This window comes from Pristiophorus japonicus, chromosome 15, assembly GCF_044704955.1.
Source record: "Pristiophorus japonicus isolate sPriJap1 chromosome 15, sPriJap1.hap1, whole genome shotgun sequence".
Lineage (NCBI taxonomy): Eukaryota > Metazoa > Chordata > Chondrichthyes > Pristiophoridae > Pristiophorus > Pristiophorus japonicus.
In genome coordinates this window covers 4,830,000-4,853,044 of record NC_091991.1, presented here as the reverse complement: position 1 = coordinate 4,853,044, position 23,045 = coordinate 4,830,000, and the positions used below count along the sequence as shown (strand labels likewise).

General features: G+C 46.0%; 1 protein-coding gene and 1 non-coding gene across 10 annotated transcripts in view; one reads left to right on the top strand and one right to left on the bottom strand.

Moving 5' to 3' along the window:
- Positions 1–23,045, bottom strand: part of cep290 (centrosomal protein 290) — a 158,007-nt gene that overhangs the window by 98,761 nt on the left and 36,201 nt on the right. For 6 of the 9 annotated variants that reach the window (XM_070900076.1, XM_070900077.1, XM_070900079.1 and 3 more), the window contains exons 13-18: positions 18,508–18,680; positions 14,573–14,735; positions 11,522–11,622; positions 11,333–11,420; positions 5,483–5,592; positions 34–570 (exon numbers count right to left, since the gene is read on the bottom strand). In XM_070900076.1, the coding sequence (XP_070756177.1) occupies positions 34–570; positions 5,483–5,592; positions 11,333–11,420; positions 11,522–11,622; positions 14,573–14,735; positions 18,508–18,680 (1,172 nt within the window). The remainder of the gene's footprint in view (positions 1–33; positions 571–5,482; positions 5,593–11,332; positions 11,421–11,521; positions 11,623–14,572; positions 14,736–18,507; positions 18,681–23,045) is intronic. The other 3 variants (XM_070900078.1, XM_070900083.1, XM_070900081.1) reach the window with 1 other exon arrangement.
- On the top strand, positions 15,531–15,622 carry trnay-gua (transfer RNA tyrosine (anticodon GUA)). The gene is given in 2 exon segments: positions 15,531–15,567; positions 15,587–15,622. It is a non-coding gene; the product is annotated as a tRNA-Tyr (tRNA).

The following is a 23,045-nucleotide window of genomic DNA, read 5'->3' as shown; positions in this document are numbered from 1 at the left end:
TTGACAAAAGAATTGTGGAACTTATTATCTAACCTGTGATCTAAGGCTGGATAGTTCTATCCTTAACTGCTCTAGGAGATCATCTAATGGGTCACGGCTTTTGGTTAGGTTCTTGGTTGGCTCTTCAGAAGCTGTTGCCTGCCCTAACTGAACATTCTCGAGTGTGGGAACTGCTGCGTGCCCCACTGGCACTGCTGCAGTATTCATCGGTATCTCTGGTAACTTTACCAAAATGCTCTCTGGCTGTGACCTGACAGGAGCTTCCGGTTGTCTAGGCTGGATTTGTAACTTCTCAACAGCTTTCTCCTGCTCAACACGTGCTGTCGAGGCCGCATAGGGAACGAACGGACTTGCTCGCTGGGAAGCCACTGAATCTTCCCGGTGCAAAGACTCCCTCCAAGAATACGATGGCTGACTCTGCCAGCGCCTTGGCTGCCCTAGGGACCTCTGGAGAATACGTGAAATCTTGCTGGACATTTTCCACAATGCAAGATCCTTATAGTGCTCAAAGTAATGAGAAGCATCAGCAAAGCCACTTCTTGATGTGAAGTCATCAAAATCATTGTGATCCTGTATCAAAACAGAGCAGATGCAATTCTAAATGATGTGATATTTTCCTCTCAATATCTTGGTCGTACCAGAGTAAAATTGGTTAGAAATAGATATAACTTTCGAAAGAGCAGTTAAAATAGGTGCAAAATGACCTTCAATAAACCATCAATGATCACATATCTCATATCTTCAGGTTGGCACGACAAAGCAACAATTCCTGCTACAGCTATGAATAAAATACACAGGCAAATCTTTAACTCAATGTTACAAAAAAAAAATCCATACGCAACCAACCTGCCAGATATGTGGTGCTGTTGTTTGGCGAACTGACCTCCACCGTGCGGAGGCCGATCGCCAACTCTTGGACACCTCCTACCTCCCACTAGACCATGACCCCACTACCAAATACCAAGCCATTGTTTCTAAGACTGTCACTGACCTCATATCCTCTGGGGATCGTCCCTCCACGGCTGTCAACCTCGTAGACCCCCAACCCTGCACAGCCCGCTTCTACCTCCTTCCCAAGATCCACAAACCGGGCTGCCCCGGTAGACCCATCGTTTCAGCCTGTTCTTGCCTCACGGAACTGATTTCTTCCTATCTGGACTCGATTTTTTTCTACCCTTGTCCAATCTCTTCCCACCTACATTCGCAACTCTTCCAACGCCCTCCGCCACTTTAACAGTTTCCTGGCCCCAACCGTCTCTTTTGCCCCATGGACGTCCAATCCCTCTACATCTCTATCCCCCACCAGGACGGTCCGAGGGCGCTCCGCTTCTTCCTTGAACAGAGGCCCAACCAATCTCCATCCACCCCCCTCCTCCACCTGGCTGAACTTGTTCTCACATTCAACAACTTCTCCTTTGACTCCATTTCCTCCAAATAAAAGGTGTTGCTATGGGAACCTGCATGGGCCCTAGCTATGCCTGTCTTTTTGTGTCGAACATTCTTTGCTCCAGTCCTACTCAGGTCCCCTCCCTCACCTCTTTTTCCGATACATTGATGACTATATTGGTGCCATTTCCTGCTCTCGCCCAGAACTAGAAAATTTCATTCACTTTGCTTCCAATTTCCACCCTTCCCTCACCTTCACATGGTCCATCTCTAAATCTTCCCTTGCTCGGCTTCTGTGTCTCTGGGGATAGGCTATCTACAAACATGTACTCTGAGCCCACTGACTCCCAGAGCTACCTGAACTACACTTCCTCCCACCCTGCTTCCTGTAAGGACTCCATTCCATTCTCCCAGTTTCTCCGTCTGCGCTACATCTGTTCTGACGTTGCCATCTTCCACATTAGTGCTTCAGATATGTCTTCTTTGTTCCTCAACCGAGGATTCCCCTCTACTGTGGTTGACATGGCACTGACCGTGTCCGACTCATTTACCTCACCTCTGTTCTCAGCCCTTCCCCTCCCTCCCAGAACCACGATAGGGTTCCCCTTGTTCTCACCTTTCACCCCACCAACCTCCACATTCAACAAATCATCTTTTGCCATTTCTGCCACCTCCAGCGTGATCTCACAACCAAACAGGGCCGTATGGCCTACTCCTGCTCCTATTTCTTATATCCTAATTTCTTATGTAAACACATCTTCCCCTTCCTTACCCTTTCAGCATTATGAAAGGACTGTTTCCTCTGCGTCCACTCCTTAATCACCCCCAACAGGCCCTCCCCTCCCGACGGCACCTTCCCGTGCAAGCGCAGGAGATGCAACACCTGCCCTTTTACCTCCTCCCTTCCTCCATCCAGGGCCCCAAACACTCCTTCCAGGTGAAACAGCAATTTAGTATACTGTATTCGCTGCTCACGATGTGGTCTCCTCTACACGGGGGAGACCAAACGCGAGCGCTTGCGGAACACCTCCGTTCAGTCCGTAAATGTGACCCTGAGCTTCCAGTCGCCTGTCATATTAATTGCCCGCTCTACTCCCACTCTGGCCTCTCTGTCCTCAGCCCGCTTCATAAGAACATAAGAATTAGGAGCAGGAGTAGGCCATTTGGCCCCTCGAGCCTGCTCCTCCATTCAATAAGATCGTGGCTGATCTAATCCTGGCCTCAACTCCATTTCCCTGCCCACTCCCCATAACCCATGACTCCCTTATCATTCAAAAATCTGTCTATCTCCACCTTAAATTTATTCAAAGACCCAGCCTCGACAGTTCTCTAGGGTAGAGAATTCCAAAGATTCCAGAGAAGAAATTCCTCCTCATTTCTGTTCTAAATGGGCGACCCTTTATTCTGAAACTATACCCCCTAGTTCTAGCTTCCCCCATGAGGGAAAACATCCTCTCTGCATCTACCCTGTCGAGCCCCCTCAGAATCTTATATGTTTCAATAAGATCATCTCCCATTCTTTTAAACTCCAATGAGTATAGGCCAACCTGCTCAATCTTTCTTCATATGACAATCCCTTCATCTCAGGAATCAACCTCGTGAACCTTCTCTGAACTGTCTCCAATGCAAGTATAGTCTTCCATAAATAAGGAGACCAAAACTGTACGCAGTACTCCAGGTGTGGTCTTACCAACACCCTGTACTTTTGGAGCAGGACTTCCCTACTTTTATACTCCATCCCCCTTGCAATAAAGGCCAGCATTTCACTTGCCTTCCTGATTACTTGCTGTACCTGCATAACAATTTTTTGTGTTTCATGTACAAGAACCCCCAGATCCCTCTGTACTGCAGCATTTTGTAATTGCTTCCCATTTAATTATTAATTTGCTTTTTTATTTTTCCTACCAAAGTGGATAACCTCACATTTTCCCACATTATAGTCCCATTTGCCAAATTTTTGCCCACTCACTGTTCCAATGATGCTCACAACGTAAGCTCGAGGAACAGCATTTCATCTTTCGATTAGGCACTTTACAGCCTTCTGGATTCAGCATAGAGTTCAACAATTTCAGACCAGAACTTCTGGCCCTATTTTTCAGTTGTCAGGTGTTGATGATTCTGCCATGCCCATTTGCAACATTTAATCTCTCCTGCCTTCCACCCGATCACAGACCCTCGCTTTTGTTCTTTCCTCTCCTTCTCTCCCTCCTTTCCCTGCCTCTGCACCTGCTAAAAATCTGTTATATCTCTTAACTTTTCCAGTTCTGACGAAGGGACTCAGACCTGATACGAGAACTGGCTCTCTCACCAATGATGCTGCTTGGCCTGCTGAGTGTTTCCAGCATGTTCTGTATTTGTGCCGGGTGTTATGGACTGGCTTGCGTTAGAAATACCGGCTTCATTGGGCCCAGTCATGATGGCTCATCAAAAACAGGTTATATAAAATGCATTATACAAGCTTACACACAATGTGCAATGCCACTGAACCGGTTCTATTCAGAAACAAACCTGCTGGTGCTTCTTGGGACTGGGGAGTTCCAATGGGGATGCACTACCACCATCGGGCCGCGCGCGCGTACACACACACACACACACTCGCACGAGTCACTAGATGTTACACCAACACACCCTCTGAATAGCTAGGCCATATGTTACGTGTGAAGTACATGGAGAAGGACACATGCCAGTCCCAGAGGTTGGATGTGCTCTGCACCACATCCCAAGAACCATTATTGGACAGCTGGCTCCGTCACATTACACAGGAATTAAGGGGGCGAAATTGCCCAAATGGGGCGGATAATGCAAATTAAATGAAGCTCCTCTGCCAAATCCACGGGGCAAAGCATAGAGGGGAATTGCCCTCTTTTGTTACGGTGGTTTTTGGGGGCGGAAGTGCTTTTGGAGCAGGGGTGGAAGGTGCCATGAGTGTCAGCGCGACGCGGCACAACATCCCTCCCCTTCATTTAAAGGGGCAGGCCACTGCGAGCTCTGCAGCCACTTTAGTGGCGCCCACTGGGCTGCCAGGGAGGGCTTCGGCCGGGCCAGTGGTCCGGCACCCTAAAGCAAGTGCCAGGCTGCCTGTTGGCGGCGGTGCAGCCTCTCCTGCCGCCCAGCCATTGGCAGCTTCCCGCGGAAAAGTTGTCAGGAGCACCGAGCAGCGGCACCTCTGCTCCTGCGGGGCAATTTCCCTCGCGGGGCGGTAAGCGGTCAGCGGCACCTCTTAGGGGCGGTAATGGACCTTAAACAGGGGGGCAATTTCGGCCCCTAAATATCTTGAAAATGATTTCCTTACATGAATATGTTGCCAATTTTAAAACAGCAAATATTCCCATACATGATGATCATTGCTGTGTTGTTTGACAAGTCATTTTATTCTCTCATCAATGTTCCCTCCTTATTGTCTCCCTATGCCACAGAATTTGTCAGTTTGAGAGAACAGTCTGGACACTTGATTCCATTCCCTCACCGTTGCTATTCGATGACCATTTGCCAGAAGGAGCACAAACAAGAGTGGTCTGGAGGCACTGACATCAGGCGAAGCTGAGATCAGGAGCGCATGGTGTGAGAATCTGCAAGTCAACATGTACCAAAATGTGATGGAGCTGCAATATAATACTCCATTATCAGGGCCAGGGTGATCTCCTGGAGTAGTTTTGATGGCCTTGGAGAGGAATTTCCCAGATTTTTTTTCTCTCCCAAATTTGCCTGGGTTTTTAAGCAATGCCCAGGAGATCACATGGTTTTGGGTGGGGTGGAGAATGGAGTGTATATATTGTGACACACAAGGTATCACAATTGCGTGGGACAAGTTGGATGGACTAGAGGGTCTTTCCTGTCTGTCATTGTTCCGTTTTATGGTAGTCAAGGTACGAAGTTCTGTTCACTCTCCTGTAACACAATTAGGATAATAGCCCTGATATTTCATTTACGAGCTACGCTGGTACATTTCAGTCACACAGCGTCTACTTGTTAACTTAATGACTGCGTAAGTTATAATCCCATTACTTTTATCACTGTACACTAACAATATAATTTAAAGTTATTGCAGCATAAGTTTGATAGAACTAAAATTTCAACACAAAGCATATTGTACTACCTTGTCCTTTAACAAATCAAAGCTGCTAGTACTGAACAGTACTCCTTCTTTACTTGGATTCATCTCATCAGTAAACCGATCCACCAACCCCAAGTCATCTGCTGTAAGTCCTGAAGGTACAACATGTTCACAAATCATGTGTATCTTACTCAATTTGATCAAAGACAAAATTTATATATGTTAATAAAAAACACTTAATTCTATACTCTAAATCGAAGTTCCTAATCTCTATTTTATTCATAAAGTATTATTTCAATGCATTATACTTAAATTTATCCATAAAGGGTATAAAAAAGCTGATTTACAATTTTAAAAATCAAAAATATTAAAAGATATACATCATTTCTGTGCAAAGGCCACAACAGTTGCTTTTGTGTCCCGTTTCTGTAGGACAGCGATTATTAATAGGTAGGAATAGTGCAATCAAGCAGACGCAATATGGATTCATGAAGGGGAAATCATGTTTAACTAATTTACTGGAATTCTTTGAGGATTATAACGAGCCTGGTGGATAGAGGTGTACCGATGGATGTGGTGTATTTAGATTTCCAAAAGGCATTCGATAAGGTGCCACACAAAAGGTTACTGCAGAAGATAAAGGTACGCGGAGTCAGAGGAAATGTATTAGCATGGATAGAGAATTAGCTGGCTAACAGAAAGCAGAGGGTTGGGATAAATGGGTCCTTTTCGGGTTGGAAATCGGTGGTTAGTGGTGTGCCACAGGGATCGGTGCTGGGACCACAACAGTTTACAATATACATAGATGACCTGGAAGAGGGGACAGAGTGTAGTGTAACAAAATTTGCAGATGACACAAAGATTAGTGGGAGAGCGGGTTGTGTAGAGGACACAGAGAGGCTGCAAAGAGATTTAGATAGGTTAAACGAATGGGCTAAGGTTTGGCAGATGGAATACAATGTCAGAAAATGTGAGGTCATCCACCTTGGAAAAAAAAAAACAGTAAAAGGGAATATTATTTGAATGGGGAGAAACTACAACATGCTGAGGTGCAGAGGGACCTGGGGGTCCTTGTGCATAAATCCCAAAAAGTTAGTTTGCAGGTGCAGCAGGTAATCAGGAAGGCGAATGGAATGTTGGCCTTCATTGCGAGAGGGATGGAGTACAAAAGCATGGAGGTCCTGCTGCAACTGTACAGGGTATTGGTGAGGCCGCACCTGGAGTACTGCGTGCAGTTTTGGTCACCTTACTTAAGGAAGGATATACTATAGCTTTGGAGCGGGTACAGAGACGATTCACTAGGCTGATTCCAGAGGTGATGGGGTTACCTTATGATGATAGATTGAGTAGACTGGGTCTTTACTCGTTGGAATTCAGAAGGATGAGGGGTGATCTTATAGAAACATTTAAAATAATGAAAGGGATAGACAAGATAGAGGCAGAGAGATTGTTTCCACTGGTCGGGGAGACTAGAACTAGGGAGCACAGCCTCAAAATACAGGGGAGTCAATTTAAAATCGAGTTGAGAAGGAATTTCTTCTCCCAGAGGGTTGTGAATCTGTGGAATTCTCTGCCCAAGGAAGCAGTTGAGGCTAGCTCATTGAATGTATTCAAATCACAGATAGATAGATTTTTAACCAAGGGAATTAAGGGTTATAGGGAGCGGGTGGGTAAGTGGAGCTGAGTCCACGGCCAGATCAGCCATGATCTTGTTGAATGGCGGAGCCGGCTCGAGGGGCTAGATGGCCTACTCCTGTCCCGAATTCTTATGTTCTATGTAGTCAGATGCTACTCGGGAGGCAGAGAGAAGTTGTGGCTGAGTTCTCTGGAGAAGGAAGGCGGCCTCAAGTGGGAGGGCGGGGAATCGTAGGAACAGTAACCATAGCAACTCCAACCTCTTAGCTGCCACTGAGAGTTGAGTGATATCTGTGTTTTAGTGGGTAGCACTCCCACTTCTGAATCAGAAGGCAATGGGTTCCAGTGCCACTCCTGTGCTGGAACATATAATCTAGATTGACACATTGGGCCCAATTTTGGCCATGACTTGCATCAATTTTTTTGGAGTAAGTTTTTTCTGGCGTAAGTTTAAAAAATGCCATTTTCCCCCCAAAATTTGCTCCAGAGTAAGTCAGTTAGGTACGATATTTTTTAGTTCAGTTTTCTTTCCAAAAGGGGGCATTAGTTAAACATGATTTCCCCTTCATGAATCCATGTTGCGTCTGCTTGATTGCACTATTCCTATCTAGATGTCCCGCTATTTCTTCCTTAATGATAGCTTCAAGCATTTTCCCCACTACAGATGTTAAACTAACCGGCCTATAGTTACCTGCCTTTTGTCTGTCCCCTTTTTTAAACAGAGGCGTTACATTAGCTGCTTTCCAATCCGCTGGTACCTCCCCAGAGTCCAGAGAATTTTGGTAGATTATAACGAATGCATCTGCTATAACTTCCGCCATCTCTTTTAATACCCTGGGATGCATTTCATCAGGACCAGGGGACTTGTCTACCTTGAGTCCCATTAGCCTGTCCAGCACTACCCCCCTAGTGATAGTGATTGTCTCAAGGTCCTCCCTTCCCACATTCCTGTGACCAGCAATTTTTGGATGGTTTTTGTGTCTTCCACTGTGAAGACCGAAGCAAAATAATTTGTTTAAGGTCTCAGCCATTTCCACATTTCCCATTACTAAATTTCCCTTCTCATCTTCTCGAGGACCAACATTTACTTTAGTTATTCTTTTCCGTTTTATATATCGGTAAAAGCTTAAAAGCTTTTACTACTTTGGCAGCTCCTCACTGTTTTTTTTAAAAAACTCATTCTGGGATGTGGGCATCGCTGGCATGGCCATCATTTATTGCCCACCCCTAATTGCCCCTTGAGAAGGTGGTGAGCAGCCTTCTTGAATCGCTGCAGTCCGTGTGGTGAAGGTGCTCCCACAGTGCTGTTAGGGAGGGAGGTACAGGATTTTGACCCAGCGACGATGGAGGAACGGCCGATATATTTCCAAGTTAGGATGGTGTGTGACTGGGAGGGGAACTTGGGAAGTGGTGGTGTTCCCATGCGCCTGCTGCCCTTGTCCTTCTAGGTGGTAGAGGTCGCGGGTTTGGGAGATGCTGTTGAAGAAGCCTTGGCGAGTTGCTGCAGTGCATCTTGTAGATGGTGCACACTGCAGCCACGGTGCGCCGGTGGTGGAGGGAGTGAATGTTGAAGGTGGCGGATGGGGGGCCAATCAAGCAGGCTGCTTTGTCCTGGATGGTATCTGTTAGATATGTAAACTTGTATTTACTCTGTACAGCCACCAGAGGGCTCATCCCCTGGAGTCCCAAGGGATCCCATAATCCCTTGGGAGCACGGGTATTTAAGGAGGCCTCATAGGTTGGAGAAGCACTTTGGAGACCTGTAATAAAAGACTACGGTCACACTTTACTTTGAGCTCACAGTATTCAGTCTGACTCTTTCTCCACACATAACAGCGTCGAGCTTCTTGAGTGTTGTTGGAACTGCACTCATCCAGGCAAGTACAGAGTATTCTATTGCACTCCTGATTTGTGCCTTGTAGATGGTGAAAAGGCTTTGGGGAGTCGGGAGGCGAGACACTCGCCGCAGAATACCCAGCCTCTGACCCGCTCTTGTTGACATGGTATTTATGTGGCTGGTCCAGTTAAGTTTCTGCTCTTTAACACTAGTCTTTCTTGCTCCAGGCAGCTGATGGTCCTTTTGAGGTTTAACCTTGCCTGATGATGCCGTTCGTCTTGTTATTTAAAGCTGGAGTTTGCAGAGAAGGAGGAGCTTCAGTTGTCTCTTTTGTTTTTAATTGACCCATCAAGGTGTCACTGGTTTGCCCCAGTGTCATCGACAGCGGTACAAATATGTATGTGCCTCTGATGGGGGCCACAAGCACATTTATTTTGGTTTTTTAAAAAAAACTGACAAGCTCATAAGGACGTTTTTGCAATCGGGTTATCTCACATAAATTCCACTTTCCAAATACATAAGAACATAAGAATTAGGAACAGGAATAAGCCATGCGGCCCCTCGAGCCTGCTCCACCATTCAATAAGACCATGGCTGATCTTCAACCTCATCTCCACCTTCCTGCACTGTCCCCATATCCCTCGATTCCCTTAATACCCAAAAATCTATCGATCTCGGTCTTGAATATACTCAACAACTGAGCCTCCACAGCCCTCTGGGGCAGAGAATTCCAAAGATTCACCACCCTCTGAGTGAAGAAATTCCTCCTCATCTCAGTCCTAAATGGCCGACCCCTTATTCCGAGACTGTGATCCCTGCTTCTCGACTCCCCAGCCCGGGGGAAACATCCTCCCTGCATCTTCTCTGTCAAGCCCTGAAGAATTTTATACTTTTCAATGAGATCACCTCATTCTTCTAAACTCGATGGGATATAGGCCTAGTCTCCTCAATCTCTGCTCATAGCACAATTCCCTCATCCCAGGAATCAGTCCAGTGAACCTTTGTTGCACTCCCTCTAAGGCAACCATATCCTTCTTCAGTTAAGGAGATTAGAACTGTACACAGTACAATTCTCTATCAGATGGTACTGCTGGTCCTGTACAATACAGGAACAAAAGCACACTGGGTCCCTTGCTTTTTGTGGTATATATCAATGATTTAGATTTGAATATAGGGAGTATGATTCAGAAGTTTGCAGACGACACTAAAATTGGCTGTGTGGTTGATAATGAAGAGGAAAGGCATGGGCTGCAGGGGGATATCAATCTACTGGTCAGGTGGGCAGAGCAATGGCAAATGGAATTTAATTCAGAGAAGTGTGAGGTAATGCACTTGGGGAGGGCTAATAAGGAAAGGGAATGAATACACATTAAGTGGTAGGCTACTTAATAGTGTAAATGAACAAAGGGACCTTGGAATGCTTGTTCACAGATCCCTGAAAGTAGCAGGCCAGGTAGATAAGTTGGTTAAGAAGGCATATGGAATGCTTGCATTTATTGGCCAAGGTATAGCATATAAGAGCTTATATAAGAGCATATAAGCTTAAATTGTATAATACTTTGGTTAGGCCACAGCTGGAGTACTGCGTGCAATTCTGGTCACCGTGTTGTAGGAAGGACATGATTGCACGAGAAAGGGTGCAGAGGAGATTTACTAGGATGCTGCCTGGAATGGAGAATCTTAGTTATGAGGACAGATTGGATAGGGTAGGATTGTTCTCATTGGAACAGAGGAGGTTGGGAGGAGACCTCATTGAGGTGTACAAAATATTGAGGGGCCTGGACATAGTGGATAGTAAGGTCTATTTCCATTGGTGGATGGGGTCTATTACGAGTGGGCGTAGTTTTAAGGTGGTTGGTGGAAGGTTTAAAGGGGATTTGAGGGGTGGCTTCTTTACGCAGAGGGTTGTGGGGATCTGGAACTCGCTGCCTGGAAGAGTGGTGGATGCAGAAACCCTCACCACTTTTAGGAGATGGTTGGATGGGCACTTAAAGTGCAGTAACCTGCAGGGTTACAGACCTAGAGCTGGTCATTGGGATTAGACTGGATGACCTTTTGTTGGACTGCAGGGAATAGAATACAGCCAGGGTAATCTCCTGGACTAGTGTCGATCGCCTGGATGGGTCGGAGAGGAATTTTCCCAGATTTTTTCCTCCCTAAATTGGCCTGGGTTTTTATCTGGTTTTTGCCTCTCCCAGGAGATCACATGGTTCAGGTTGGGGAGGAGTGTAGAATGTTTCAGTAGAAGGTATGTTGCAGTTGTGTGGGGCAGACTGGTTGGGCTGGGTGTTCTTTGCTTTTCCGTCATTGTTCATAGGTTTATATGTAATCTTTAGAACTCATTGTCGGCCGGCGTGGACTCAATGGGCCGAAATGGCCTCCTTCTGTGCTGTAAATTTCTATGTTTCTATAAAGCTTACCTCCTGCACCTGCCCGGATGCCTTTATCTTGGGCCATCTTGCGAACCTGTCTCTTTAACACTAGTCTTTCTTCCTCCAGGCGTTCAATCTGAAGTGAAGAGCATTGTAAGTTTTTGGACTTGAAAATGAAACATTCCAACATAATATTGTAGCAAACCAACAGCAAGGTGAACAAGACGATTAACAGACCTCTTTTAGCAGAATTTGGTTCTCAGCTTGATACTGCTGCCGTTTCAAGTTCTTGCAATTCTTAAATTCAGTCAGATCGACTAATTCTTTGGTGTCGAGGCCTAAGCACAAATTAATTTTCATCAATGCGAGAAGAAACAGAACTACTACATATCAACCTCCTTCAACAGCAGAGTTCACTCCATTCAAGAAATAATGTGCAAAATATCAGTTGCATTGTGTGCATCAGTTCAGGTGACCATGTTAAATGCAAGTCCGTGGACCAAAGAAGATGTTTTTCAATTCAGTGGCACTGAATATTGATCTGCACTTTTGCATTCCACTTTCAGAGTAATGTAGTGCAAGAAGTGGCCTCACAATGGTGTCGGGCAGGAGTGCCCGAGCTATTATTTGTCCATTTGGTTTACTCAAATACACGTCAGGGTACCTCAGGGGAACCACATACAAGGTTTAAATCCACTCGCTCCCCCATGGCATTCTTCACTGTCTGCGAGCAGACAGCGCTGCCACAGCGACACCTAGTGGCCGTAAGTTGCAACTACAGCGTTACTGGGACGCGATTATTTAGGGAATTGCCATTACAACTGATTACATTGGTGTTTTCAATACTGAATGTTGACATAAAAGCATGACCAAAAATTGTGACAACAGGAAGAAGTTTGTGGATAGGAGATGCATACATTAATAATATAATAGCGATGTTCCCATTAATTTACATAGTCCTCATTGCTGCTGAACCCTAGAATGCTTGAAGATCACATTTGTTAAGATTCTAGTTTTGTTTTTAAAGTGCATTAATAGTTTGTTAAATGAGCATATGCAGATGAAGTACTTTTCCAAATCATGTTTTACAAATCGGACACAAGAGATAATATTGGTAGCTCACCTTGAATTTGCATCAGATGGCTACAGGAAAATTAAAGCTTAAAAAAATGAGCATTGCTCAAACCCCCCACCTGTGAGTATGCTCAGAGAGATACCTGTACGTCGAGCCCCCTCCTCGATGCATTTTTTCCGGCAGCAGTACTGCCACAATTACGACACGCAGGTCCTGACGCCCTCCAGGCTCACAAACAGGAGCTGCGTGTCGTAAATGATCAGGGTCTGGAACAGAGGCGCCGGCAAGCACATTTCTCCCCCGTCTGGAGTGGCGACTGTCCTTTGGCAGCCACTGCTCAGGAATCCGTACCTCCACGACAGCGGTTTTAGGTGGCAGGCGGACGAGAGGGCTGTGGCTGACAAGGTGACCAGGGGTCAGGGTCCTGCTCGATGGCGGGGAGCGGGCTGGGTGGCGCCAGACGAGCTGACACGACGCCTATCCTGGGCCGACGTCCGGCTCGCGGCCAATGCCATCAAATCTCTAAAAACAGCGCTGGGCCCTGGCTCAGTTAGGTGTCCAGGAGGCTCAAGCACGTGGGGAGATCCCATCCGAACTGACCCCCGTCCGGACGGAATTCCTCATTGGCGCCAAGCCTCGAAACCTCCCTCGGGAGCCGGCGCCTCACAACTTGAGCCTCCTCCGGGAAATCCCCTCCGTGCCTTTCTGTTCTGCGCGGAGTGGATTTCTGTACGGGCTGCTCTTGCACACTCTCCATGTTGCCATCCTCGTCTGCCGTCCGGACACGCCATGGCGCAACCATGCTGCCATCCGGAAGTGGTGGGGGTCCCCCCTTTTTTTTTTTGGAGTGCTCTCTACGCGGGAGTCCTCCCCTAATTTATTGGGGACTTGGCCTGGAGGGTGTTGCACGGAGTAGTCCCATGCAATAAGTTTTTAAGTCGGTTCACGGGCTCCCAGGCCGCCTGTAATTTCTGCGGTCTACAGGAGTCCGTGTTCCATGTGGAAATTGAATGTACGAGGTTGCAGTCCCTGTTCCAATATTTGAAGGAGCTGCTCCTCAAATTCTGGTTTGCACTTCAGTCCCAATCTCCGATCTTTGGGCACCCTGTGCGGAGGGGAGCGGACAGGTTGGAAGGCCTCCTCATAGGACTGCTCCTGGGCATGGCCAAGGGGGCCATCAGCCGGTCCAGGCAGCGGGCGGTCGAGGGGGTCGTTCAGCCCGACTGCCTGCCTCTCTTCCACGGTTACATCTGAGCCAGGGTGTCCCTGGAGATGGAGCACGCGGTGTCCACCGGTACGCTCGCGGCATTCCACGTGAGGTGGGCGCCGGAGGGACTGGAGTGCATCATCACCCCCGGCAACCAAATTTTAATTTGAACCTTGTGTAAAGTTTAATTTATTTAAGTTGTCAGTTTTAGTGCACCGCCCCCATTTTAGCCAGGGGGCACTTGTATAATTTGTGCTTTTGGTGCCCTCAAAAAAAACAAAAAACAAGGGGGCACTTGAAAAGTTTTTGGAGTGTGACCTCCCCTTTAATCAGGGGACACTTGATTACTGTGTCTACACAAAATAGTTGTAGAGCTGTTGAGTTGGGAATGGCTTAGCCAGTCACGTGATGTTCACAAGCCTGAATAAAACCCCAGCCAGTTGGGTTCGGGGGATCCACGATGGGGCAGCTGGTTGTGAGCCTGGTGGATGAACTGGTAATGTGTCGTGTCATTTATTAGCAAAGGTTTAACAACCAACTAGTCCTTAATAAAAATGTGTTGCTATGAATTCTTAAGCAAAGAACCCATGAAGCAAATACATTACACCAGCAAAGTGCTGGTTTGAGCTATATACAATAATATACAACTCTAAAACATTTCAAGACAATATATTGCTGTTCTCCCCCACACTCTGCGCCACTGATGGCGAGAGCTCCTGTGCAGCCGGAGTGGCTTCACTGAACACAATAGAAGCGGGCACTGTAGGTTGGCCAGAGAGCCCGTGAGGAGCTGCACAATCCTGGCACAGCGCACTACCAGGCCGATTACACTGCAAACACTTGCAGTGCTTGCATTGAGAATTGGGAAAAACTACTCATTATATTTAGAACCAATTGCACCGCTAGTTCAAGTTCATTGTAGCAAACCACTATAATTTATAAAGTGAGAAAAAAATCATCCAGACCATTCTGTTATCCCGAGGACCTTAACAATCTTGTTACGCACCTAAGCGTTCCCGGAAATTTTCGTTTTCATCCAAAAGATCATTTATCTTCATTTCAAGTCTGTTGATCTCGCTCGTCATTGTTTCAATTTGATGATCTCTGACTTTGATATGTTTCTTGCAGTCCTTAATCTCTGTCACAGCATTTTCCAGTCCATATACACCCTAGTAAAGGATTACACCAGTCAGCATCAATAGTTCCTTTCTGTTATACCAGAATAAGAACATAAGAATTAGGAGCATAAGAACATAAGAACAGAAGAATTAGGAACAGGAGTAGGCCATCTAGCCCCTCGAGCCTGCTCCGCCATTCAAAAAGAACATGGCTGATCTGGCCGTGGACTCAGCTCCACTTACCCGCCCGCTCCCCATAACCCTTAATTCCCTTATTGGTTAAAAATCTATCTGTGATTTGAATACATTCAATGAGCTAGCCTCAACTGCTTCCTTGAGCAGAGAATTCCACAGATTCACAACCCTCTGGGAGAAGAAATTCCTTCTCAACTCAGTTTTAAATTGGCTCCCCCGTATTTTGAGGCTGTGCCCCCTAGTTCTAGTCTCCCCGACCAGTGGAAACAACCTCTCTGCCTCTATCTTGTCTATCCCTTTCATTATTTTAAATGTTTCTATAAGATCACCTCTCATCCTTCTGAACTCCAACGAGTAAAGACCCAGTCTACTTAATCTATCATAAGGTAACCCCCTCATCTCCGGAAGCAGCCTCATGAATCGTCTCTGTACCCCCTCCAAGGCTAGTATATCCTTCCTTAAGTAAGGTGACCAAAACTGCATGCAGTACTCCAGGTGCGGCCTCACCAACACCCTGTACAGTTGCAGCAGGACCTCCCTGCTTTTGTACTCCATCCCTCTCGCAATGAAGGCCAACATTCCATTCGCCTTCCTGATTACCTGCTGCACCTGCAAACTAACTTTTTGGGATTCATGCACAAGGAGCGCTTCCCTGCGATAGCTCAGTTGGTAGAGCAGAGGACTGTAGTGGAATACTCAGCAAAGTCATCCTTAGGTCGCTGGTTCAATTCCGGCTCGAAGGAGCTAGTGTACTTTTGCCTACGGCCACACTAGTCTGAAAATGCCTGATCTCGGAAGCTAAGCAGAGTCAGGCCTGGTTAGTACTTGGATGGGAGACTGCCTGGGAATATCAGGTGCACCCTAAGAGTTTCATGCACAAGGATCCCCCAGGTCCCTCTGCACCGCAGCATGTTGTAATTTCTCCCCATTCAAATAATATTCCCTTTTACTGTTTTTTTTCCCCCAAGGTGGATGACCTCACATTTTCTGACATTGTATTCCATCTGCCAAACCTTAGCCCATTCGCTTAACCTATCTAAATCTCTTTGCAGCCTCTCTGTGTCCTCCACACAACCTGCTTTCACACTAATCTTTGTGTCATCTGCAAATTTTGTTACACTACACTCTGTCCCCACTTCCAGGTCATCTATGTATATTGTAAACAGTTGTCGTCCCAACACCGATCCCTGTGGCACACCACTAACCACCGATTTCCAACCTGAAAAGGACCCATTTATCCCGACTCTCTGCTTTCTGTTAGCCAGCCAATTCTCGATCCATGCTAATACATTTCCTCTGACTCCACGTACCTTTATCTTCTGCAGTAACCTTTTGTGTGGCACCTTATTGAATGCCTTTTGGAAATCTAAATACACCACAGGAGTAGGCCATTCGGCCCCTCGAACCTGCTCCGCCATTCAATGAAATCATGGTGGATGGAAGGGTCAGGCCAGCGATTGCGGGAGTCGGCAGCGAGGAAGGACTTCAATTTGTTCAGGTGGAGGTCTGCGCATGCATCAGCGGTGGCCGGGAATGGTTCTGGACGAGGGATGGTTCTGGATAAGGGAGTTTCAACCTTAGGTAAGGAGACCAAAACTGTACACAATACTCCAGGTGCAGTCACACCAGGGCCCTATATAATTGCAAAAAATGTCTTTACTCTTGTACTCAAATCCTCTTGGAATAAAGGCCAACATACCAGATTGATACTGGGGTAAGTGTATTAAGGGATATGGAACCAAGGCAGTAAATGAAGTTAAGATACAGATCAGCCATGAGCTAATTGAATGGTGGAACAGGCTCCAGGGGCTGAATGGCCTATGTTATTTAAGTGTTACTAGTTAAAATAATGTGTGACTCTAAAGCTGCTGCATGCTGGGTTTAATGATCTTGCCTTCAACTTCAGATGTATTGTATATCTTTAAAAGCAACAATGAGAGAATGACCAGATAATCTGTTTTTGAGTGATGTTGGTTGAGGGAAAAGTATTGGCCAGGACACTGGAGAGAATTCCCCTGCTCTTCATCAAATAGTGCCATGGGATCTTTCATATCCACCCGAGGGGGGTGACAGGGCCTCGGTTTAATGTCTCATCCGAAAGATGGCATCTCCGACAGTGCAGCACTCCCTCATCACTGCACTGGAGTGTCAGCCTAGATTTTGGTGCAGAAAAGTGCAAAGTGATACATTTTGGTAAGAAGAATGATGAGAGGCATATAAACTAAAGGGAATAATCCTAAAAGGGGTGCATGAACAGAGGGACCTGAGGGTATGTGTGCACAAATCGCTGAAGGTGACAGGGCAGGCTGAGAAAGTGGTTAAAATAGCATGTGGAATCTCGGGCTTCATAAGTAAACACATAGAGGTGGAAATTCGGTCGCCCGGGAAATTTTGCACCCGGGAACTGGTTTGCGTCTCCAGCCACAAAATTCACCAGCTGAGCCGAGAGTGTGGAGCAGAGCGCTAAGGGAGGAGTTCCTAAAAGACGCCTCTTTTAGGGCGCTAGGCTAGCTGAGCAAATGAAAATCGCGAGCTAAACAGCCTGCCTCGGAGCACCCAAAGAGACTTCGGTAGAGAAAAAAAAATCTGAAAAAAAAACCCAACAACATTCCCAATACTTTACTGCCGCCACATCCACATGAAGCGTCAAAATAAAACAATTAAAAAAAAAAAATCACACTTGCCTCCGGTAGACATCCCTTCCCTAACTGCGGCCGCTACAGCCGGAACCACCAGCTTTCACAGGGGGCACTGTGCATCGGGCAAGTTTTAAATTTCGTGCCGGTGTTGCAACCAGGGGACGTTGCACACAGGCTCGCCTCTCCTGGGCTGTACCGCTCCGCGCTCCCGCAAACCCGGCACTGAATGTCCGGCGGGGCGCTGGAAGCTGTCCGCCCGCTCACAAATGCCCCTCCGGGGTGAAAACAGAGGCAGCAACAAACTGAGAATTCAGCCCAGAGAGTACAAAAGCAAGGAAATTAAGATGAACCTTTGTAAAACACTGGTTCGGCCTCAACTGGAGGATCATGTCCAATTCTGGGCACCGCACTTTAGGAAGGATGTGAAGCCCTTAGAGAGGGTGCAGAAAAGATTTACGAGAATGACGTCCCTCATCCCTGGAACCAGTGACGTGGAGAGACCGGAGAAGCTGGGGTTGTTCTCCTTGGAGCAGAAGGTTGAGAGGAGATTTGATCGAGGTGTTCAAAATCATGAGGGGCCTGGACAGAGTAGATCGAGAGAAACTGTTCCCATTGGTGGAAGGGTCGAGAACCAGGGGACACAGGTAAGTGGCAAAAGAACTAAAGGCGACATGAGGAAAAAAAATTATGCAGCGAGTGGTTAGGATCTGGAATGCACGGCCTGAGAGGGTGGTGGAGGCAGACTCAATCGAGGCTTTCAAAAGGGAGTTGGAAAAGTACCTTGAGGAAAAAAATTGCAGGGCTACAGGGAAAGGGCGGGGGAGTTGGACTAGCTTGAAATGCCCTTGGAGAGCTGACATGGGCTCGACAGGCCAAATAGCCTCCTTCTGTTCTGTAACCATTCTATGATTTATCATGATCATACTGTATATTTTGACAGTACAATCAAAAAATAATAATTATTGGTGTAGATTGTTATGAACACTTACAGATTCAAATGCCCTCATACGGATCAGCATTTGCCCCAGTTCCTTGTCTTTTTCCATGGCATCTTTTTCTGCAAACCCCGCTATTCGCTTAGCTTCCTGTGATTCTTGCTCTGCCATCTTTACCTTTTGCTGGAGTGCCCCAATTTTGGACTGCTGATTAAGCGTTGGAAAAGCTTGAAAAAAAACAGAATCATATTACAGGACCAAATATTTAAACGCCAATCAAAAATGCATGTCTTGAATAAAAATGATAGTGGGAAAAAGCTTATAACAGACACATTGGAACAGTGCAGCAATCATTTTTACATTAAAATTGAAACAGAACCAGGCTGTACTGGTGTTTATCCTCCAGAAAAGCAGTAGTCCAATTAACTCACGAGGATCCAATGTGGTTTTATCTCCCTTTCCTTCAGCCAACTATCTAACCTATTCTTAAATGTTGACATCAATCGCCAACTCCACAGCCTCCTCGATGTAAAAAAAAACACGTTGTTCTGGTCTCTGTCCTGAGGCTTTTACATTTAATCTTGTAGTTCCCTCATTCTCCATAGAAACATAGAAAATAGGTGCAGGAGTAGGCCATTCAATGAGTTCATGGTTGAACATGCAACTTCAGTACCCTATTCCTGCTTTCTCGCCATACCCCTTGATCCCCCTAGTAGTAAGGACTAGATCTAACTCCTTTTTCAATATATATTTAGTGAATTGGCCTCAACAACTTTCGGTGGAAGAGAATTCCACAGGTTCACCACTCTCTGGATGAAGAAGTTTCTCCTCATCTCGGTCCTAAATGGCTTGCCCCTTATCCTTAGACTGTGACCTCTGGTTCTGGACTTCCCCAACATTCCTGCATCTAACCTGTCTAAACCCGTCAGAATTTTAAAGGTTTTTATGAGATCCCCTCTCATTCTTCTGAACTCCAGTGAATACAAGCCCAGTTGATCCAGTCTTTCTTGATATGTCAGTCCCGCCATCCCGGGAATCAGTCTGGTGAACCTTCGCTGCACTCCCTCAATAGCAAGAATGTCCTTCCTCAAGTTAGGAGACCAAAACTGTACACAATGCTCCAGGTGTGGCCTCACCAATGCCCTGTACAACTGTAGTAACACCTCCCTGCCCCTGTACTCAAATCCCCTCGCGATGAAGGCCAACATGCCATTTGCTTTCTTAACCGCCTGCTGTACCTGCATACCAACCTTCAATGACTGATGTACCATGATACCCAGGTCTCGTTGCACCTCCCCTTTTCCTAATCTGTCACCATTCAGATAATAGTCTGTCTCTCTGTTTTTACCACCAAAGTGGATAACCTCACATTTCTCCACATTATACTTCATCTGCCATGCATTTGCCCACTCACCTAACCTATCCAAGTCACTCTGCAGCCTCATAGCATCCCCCTCGCAGCTCACACTGCCACCCAACTTAGTGTCATCTGCAAATTTGGAGATACTACATTTAACCCCCTCGTCTATATCATTAATGTACAATGTAAACAGCTGGGGCCCCAGCACAGAACCTTGTGGTACTCCACTAGTCACTGCCTGCCATTCTGAAAAGTACCCATTTACTCCTACTCTTTGCTTCCTGTCTGACAACCAGTTCTCAATCCACTTCAGCACACTACCCCAATCCCATGTGCTTTAACTTTGCACATTAATCTCTTGTGTGGGACCTTGTCGAAAGCCTTCTGAAAGTCCAAATACACCAAATCAACTGCTTCTCCTTTGTCCACTCTACTGGAAACATCCTCAAAAAATTCCAGAAGATTTGTCAAGCATGATTTCCCTTTCACAAATCCATGCTGACTTGGACCTATCATGTCACCTCTTTCCAAATGCGCTGCTATGACATCCTTAATAATTGATTCCATCATTTTACCCACTACCGATGTCAATTCACTGTTTTCTCTCTCCCTCCTTTTTTAAAAAAGTGGGGTTACATTGGCTACCCTCCACTCCATAGGAACTGATCCAGAGTCTATGGAATGTTGGAAAATGACTGTCAATGCATCCGCTATTTCCAAGGTCACCTCCTTAAGTACTCTGGGATGCAGTCCATCAGGCCCTGGGGATTTATCGGCCTTCAATCCCATCAATTTCCCCAACACAATTTCCCGACTAATAAAGATTTCCCTCAGTTCCTCCTCCTTACTAGACCCTCTGACCCCTTTTATATCCGGAAGGTTGTTTGTGTCCTCCTTAGTGAATACCGAACCAAAGTACTTGTTCAATTGGTCTGCCATTTCTTTGTTCCCCGTTATGATTTCCCCTGATTCTGACTGCAGGGGACCTACGTTTGTCTTTACTAACCTTTTTCTCTTTACATATCAATAGAAACTTTTGCAGTCCGTCTTAATGTTCCCTGCAAGCTTCCTCTCGTACTCTATTTTCCCTGCCCTAATCAAACCCTTTGTCCTCCTCTGCTGAGTTCTAAACTTCTCCCAGTCCCCGGGTTCACTGCTATTTCTGGCCAATTTGTATGCCACTACCTTGGCTTTAATACTATCCCTGATTTCCCTTGATAGCCATGGTTGAGCCACCTTCCCTTTTTTATTTTTACGCCAGACAGAGATGTACAATTGTTGTAGTTCATCCATGCAGTCTCTAAATGTCTGCCATTGCCCATCCACAGTCAACCCCTTAAGTATCATTCGCCAATCTATTCTAGCCAATTCACGCCTCATACCTTCAAAGTTATCCTTCTTTAAGTTCTGGACCATGGTCTCTGAATTAACTGTTTCATTCTCCATCCGAATGCAGAATTCCACCATATTATGGTCACTCTTCCCCAAGGGGCCTCGCACAACGAGATTGCTAATTAATCCTCTCTCATTACACAACACCCAGTCTAAGATGGCCTCCCCCCTAGTTGGTTCCTTGACATATTGGTCTAGAAAACCATCCCTTATGCACTCCAGGAAATCCTCCTCCACCGTATTGCTTCCAGTTTGGTTAGCCCAATCTATATGCATATTAAAGTCACCCATGATAACTGCTGCACCTTTATTGCATGCACCCCTAATTTCCTGTTTGATGCCCTCCCCAACATCACTACTACTGTTTGGAGGTCAGTACACAACTCACACTAATGTTTTTTGCCCTTTGGTGTTCTGCAGCTCTACCCATATAGATTCCACATCATCCAAGTTAATGTCCTTCCTAACTATTGCATTAATCTCCTTTTTAACCAGCAATGCTACCCCACCTCCTTTTCCTTTTATTCTATCCTTCCTGAATGTTGAATACCCATGGATTTTGAGTTCCCAGCCCTGATCATCCTGGAGCCACATCTCTGTAATCCCAATCACATCATATCTGTTAACATCTATTTGCACAGTTAATTCATCCACCTTATTACGAATACTCCTTGCATTAAGACATAAAGCCTTCAGGCTTGTTTTTTTAACATCCTTTGTCCTTTTAGAATTATGATGTAGTGTGGCCCTTTTTGTTTCTTGCCTTTGTTTACTCGGCCTTCCACTATTGCTTTTTGCCTTTCTACCATCTGTTTCTGACTCCATATTACTTCGCCCTATCTCGCTGGATAGGTTCCCATCCTCCTGCCATATTAGTTTAAACACTCCCGAACTGCATTAGCAAATGTTACCCCTAGGACATCAGTTCCAGTCCTGCCCAAGTGCAGACCGTCCCTTTTGTACAGGTCCCACTTCCCCCAGAACTGGTTCCAATGTCCCAGGAATTTGAATCCCTCCCTCTTGCACCACTGCTCAAGCCACGTATTTATTCTAACTATCCTGCTCCCTCTACTCTGATTGGCACGTGGCACTGGTAGCAATCCAGAGATTATTATCTTGGAGATCCTATTTTTTAAATTGAACTCCTAGCTCCCTAAATTCAGCTTGTAGGACCTCTTCCCGCTTCTTACCTATATCGTTGGTACCTACATGTACCACGACAACTGGCTGTTCACCCTCCCTCTCCAGAATGCTCTGCAGCTGCTCCGAGACATCCGATAACTGGAAGCAGTCTGTTTCTATCTACTCAATTTTAAACACCTGTGTGAAACCTCTGTATTTGGTTCTGTTCAAATGAAAACAAACAATATTTTTCATGCTTTTTTCTGTATTTCCTCACACCAGGCAGCATTCCAGTGAATCTGCGCTATTCCTTCAACATCCTTCCTATAGCGTTAAACCCAAAACTGCACACAGTACTCCAACTGCGGCCTTACCATGATTTTATGTAGATTCCTCATAACTTCTCAACTTTTATATTCTATGCCTCTTGCCACAAATCCAGTATTGTAATAATTTTTTTTTAAACTGGAGATACTGTTTCTAATGTTGTATAAACCTGAACCCTCAAATCACCCAGCCTTCTCCTATTTAAAACAGGTTTTTTTTGACCAAGATGTGCCACATCACACTTAATGCCATCTGCCACGTTTCTGACCATTCCACCATCTTACCAAGGAGGTCAATAACCAGGGGCCAGAGATTTAAATAATTGGTAGAAAGATTAGAGGGGAGTTGAGGAGAATATGTTTCACCCAGAGGGTGATGGGGGTCTGGAATT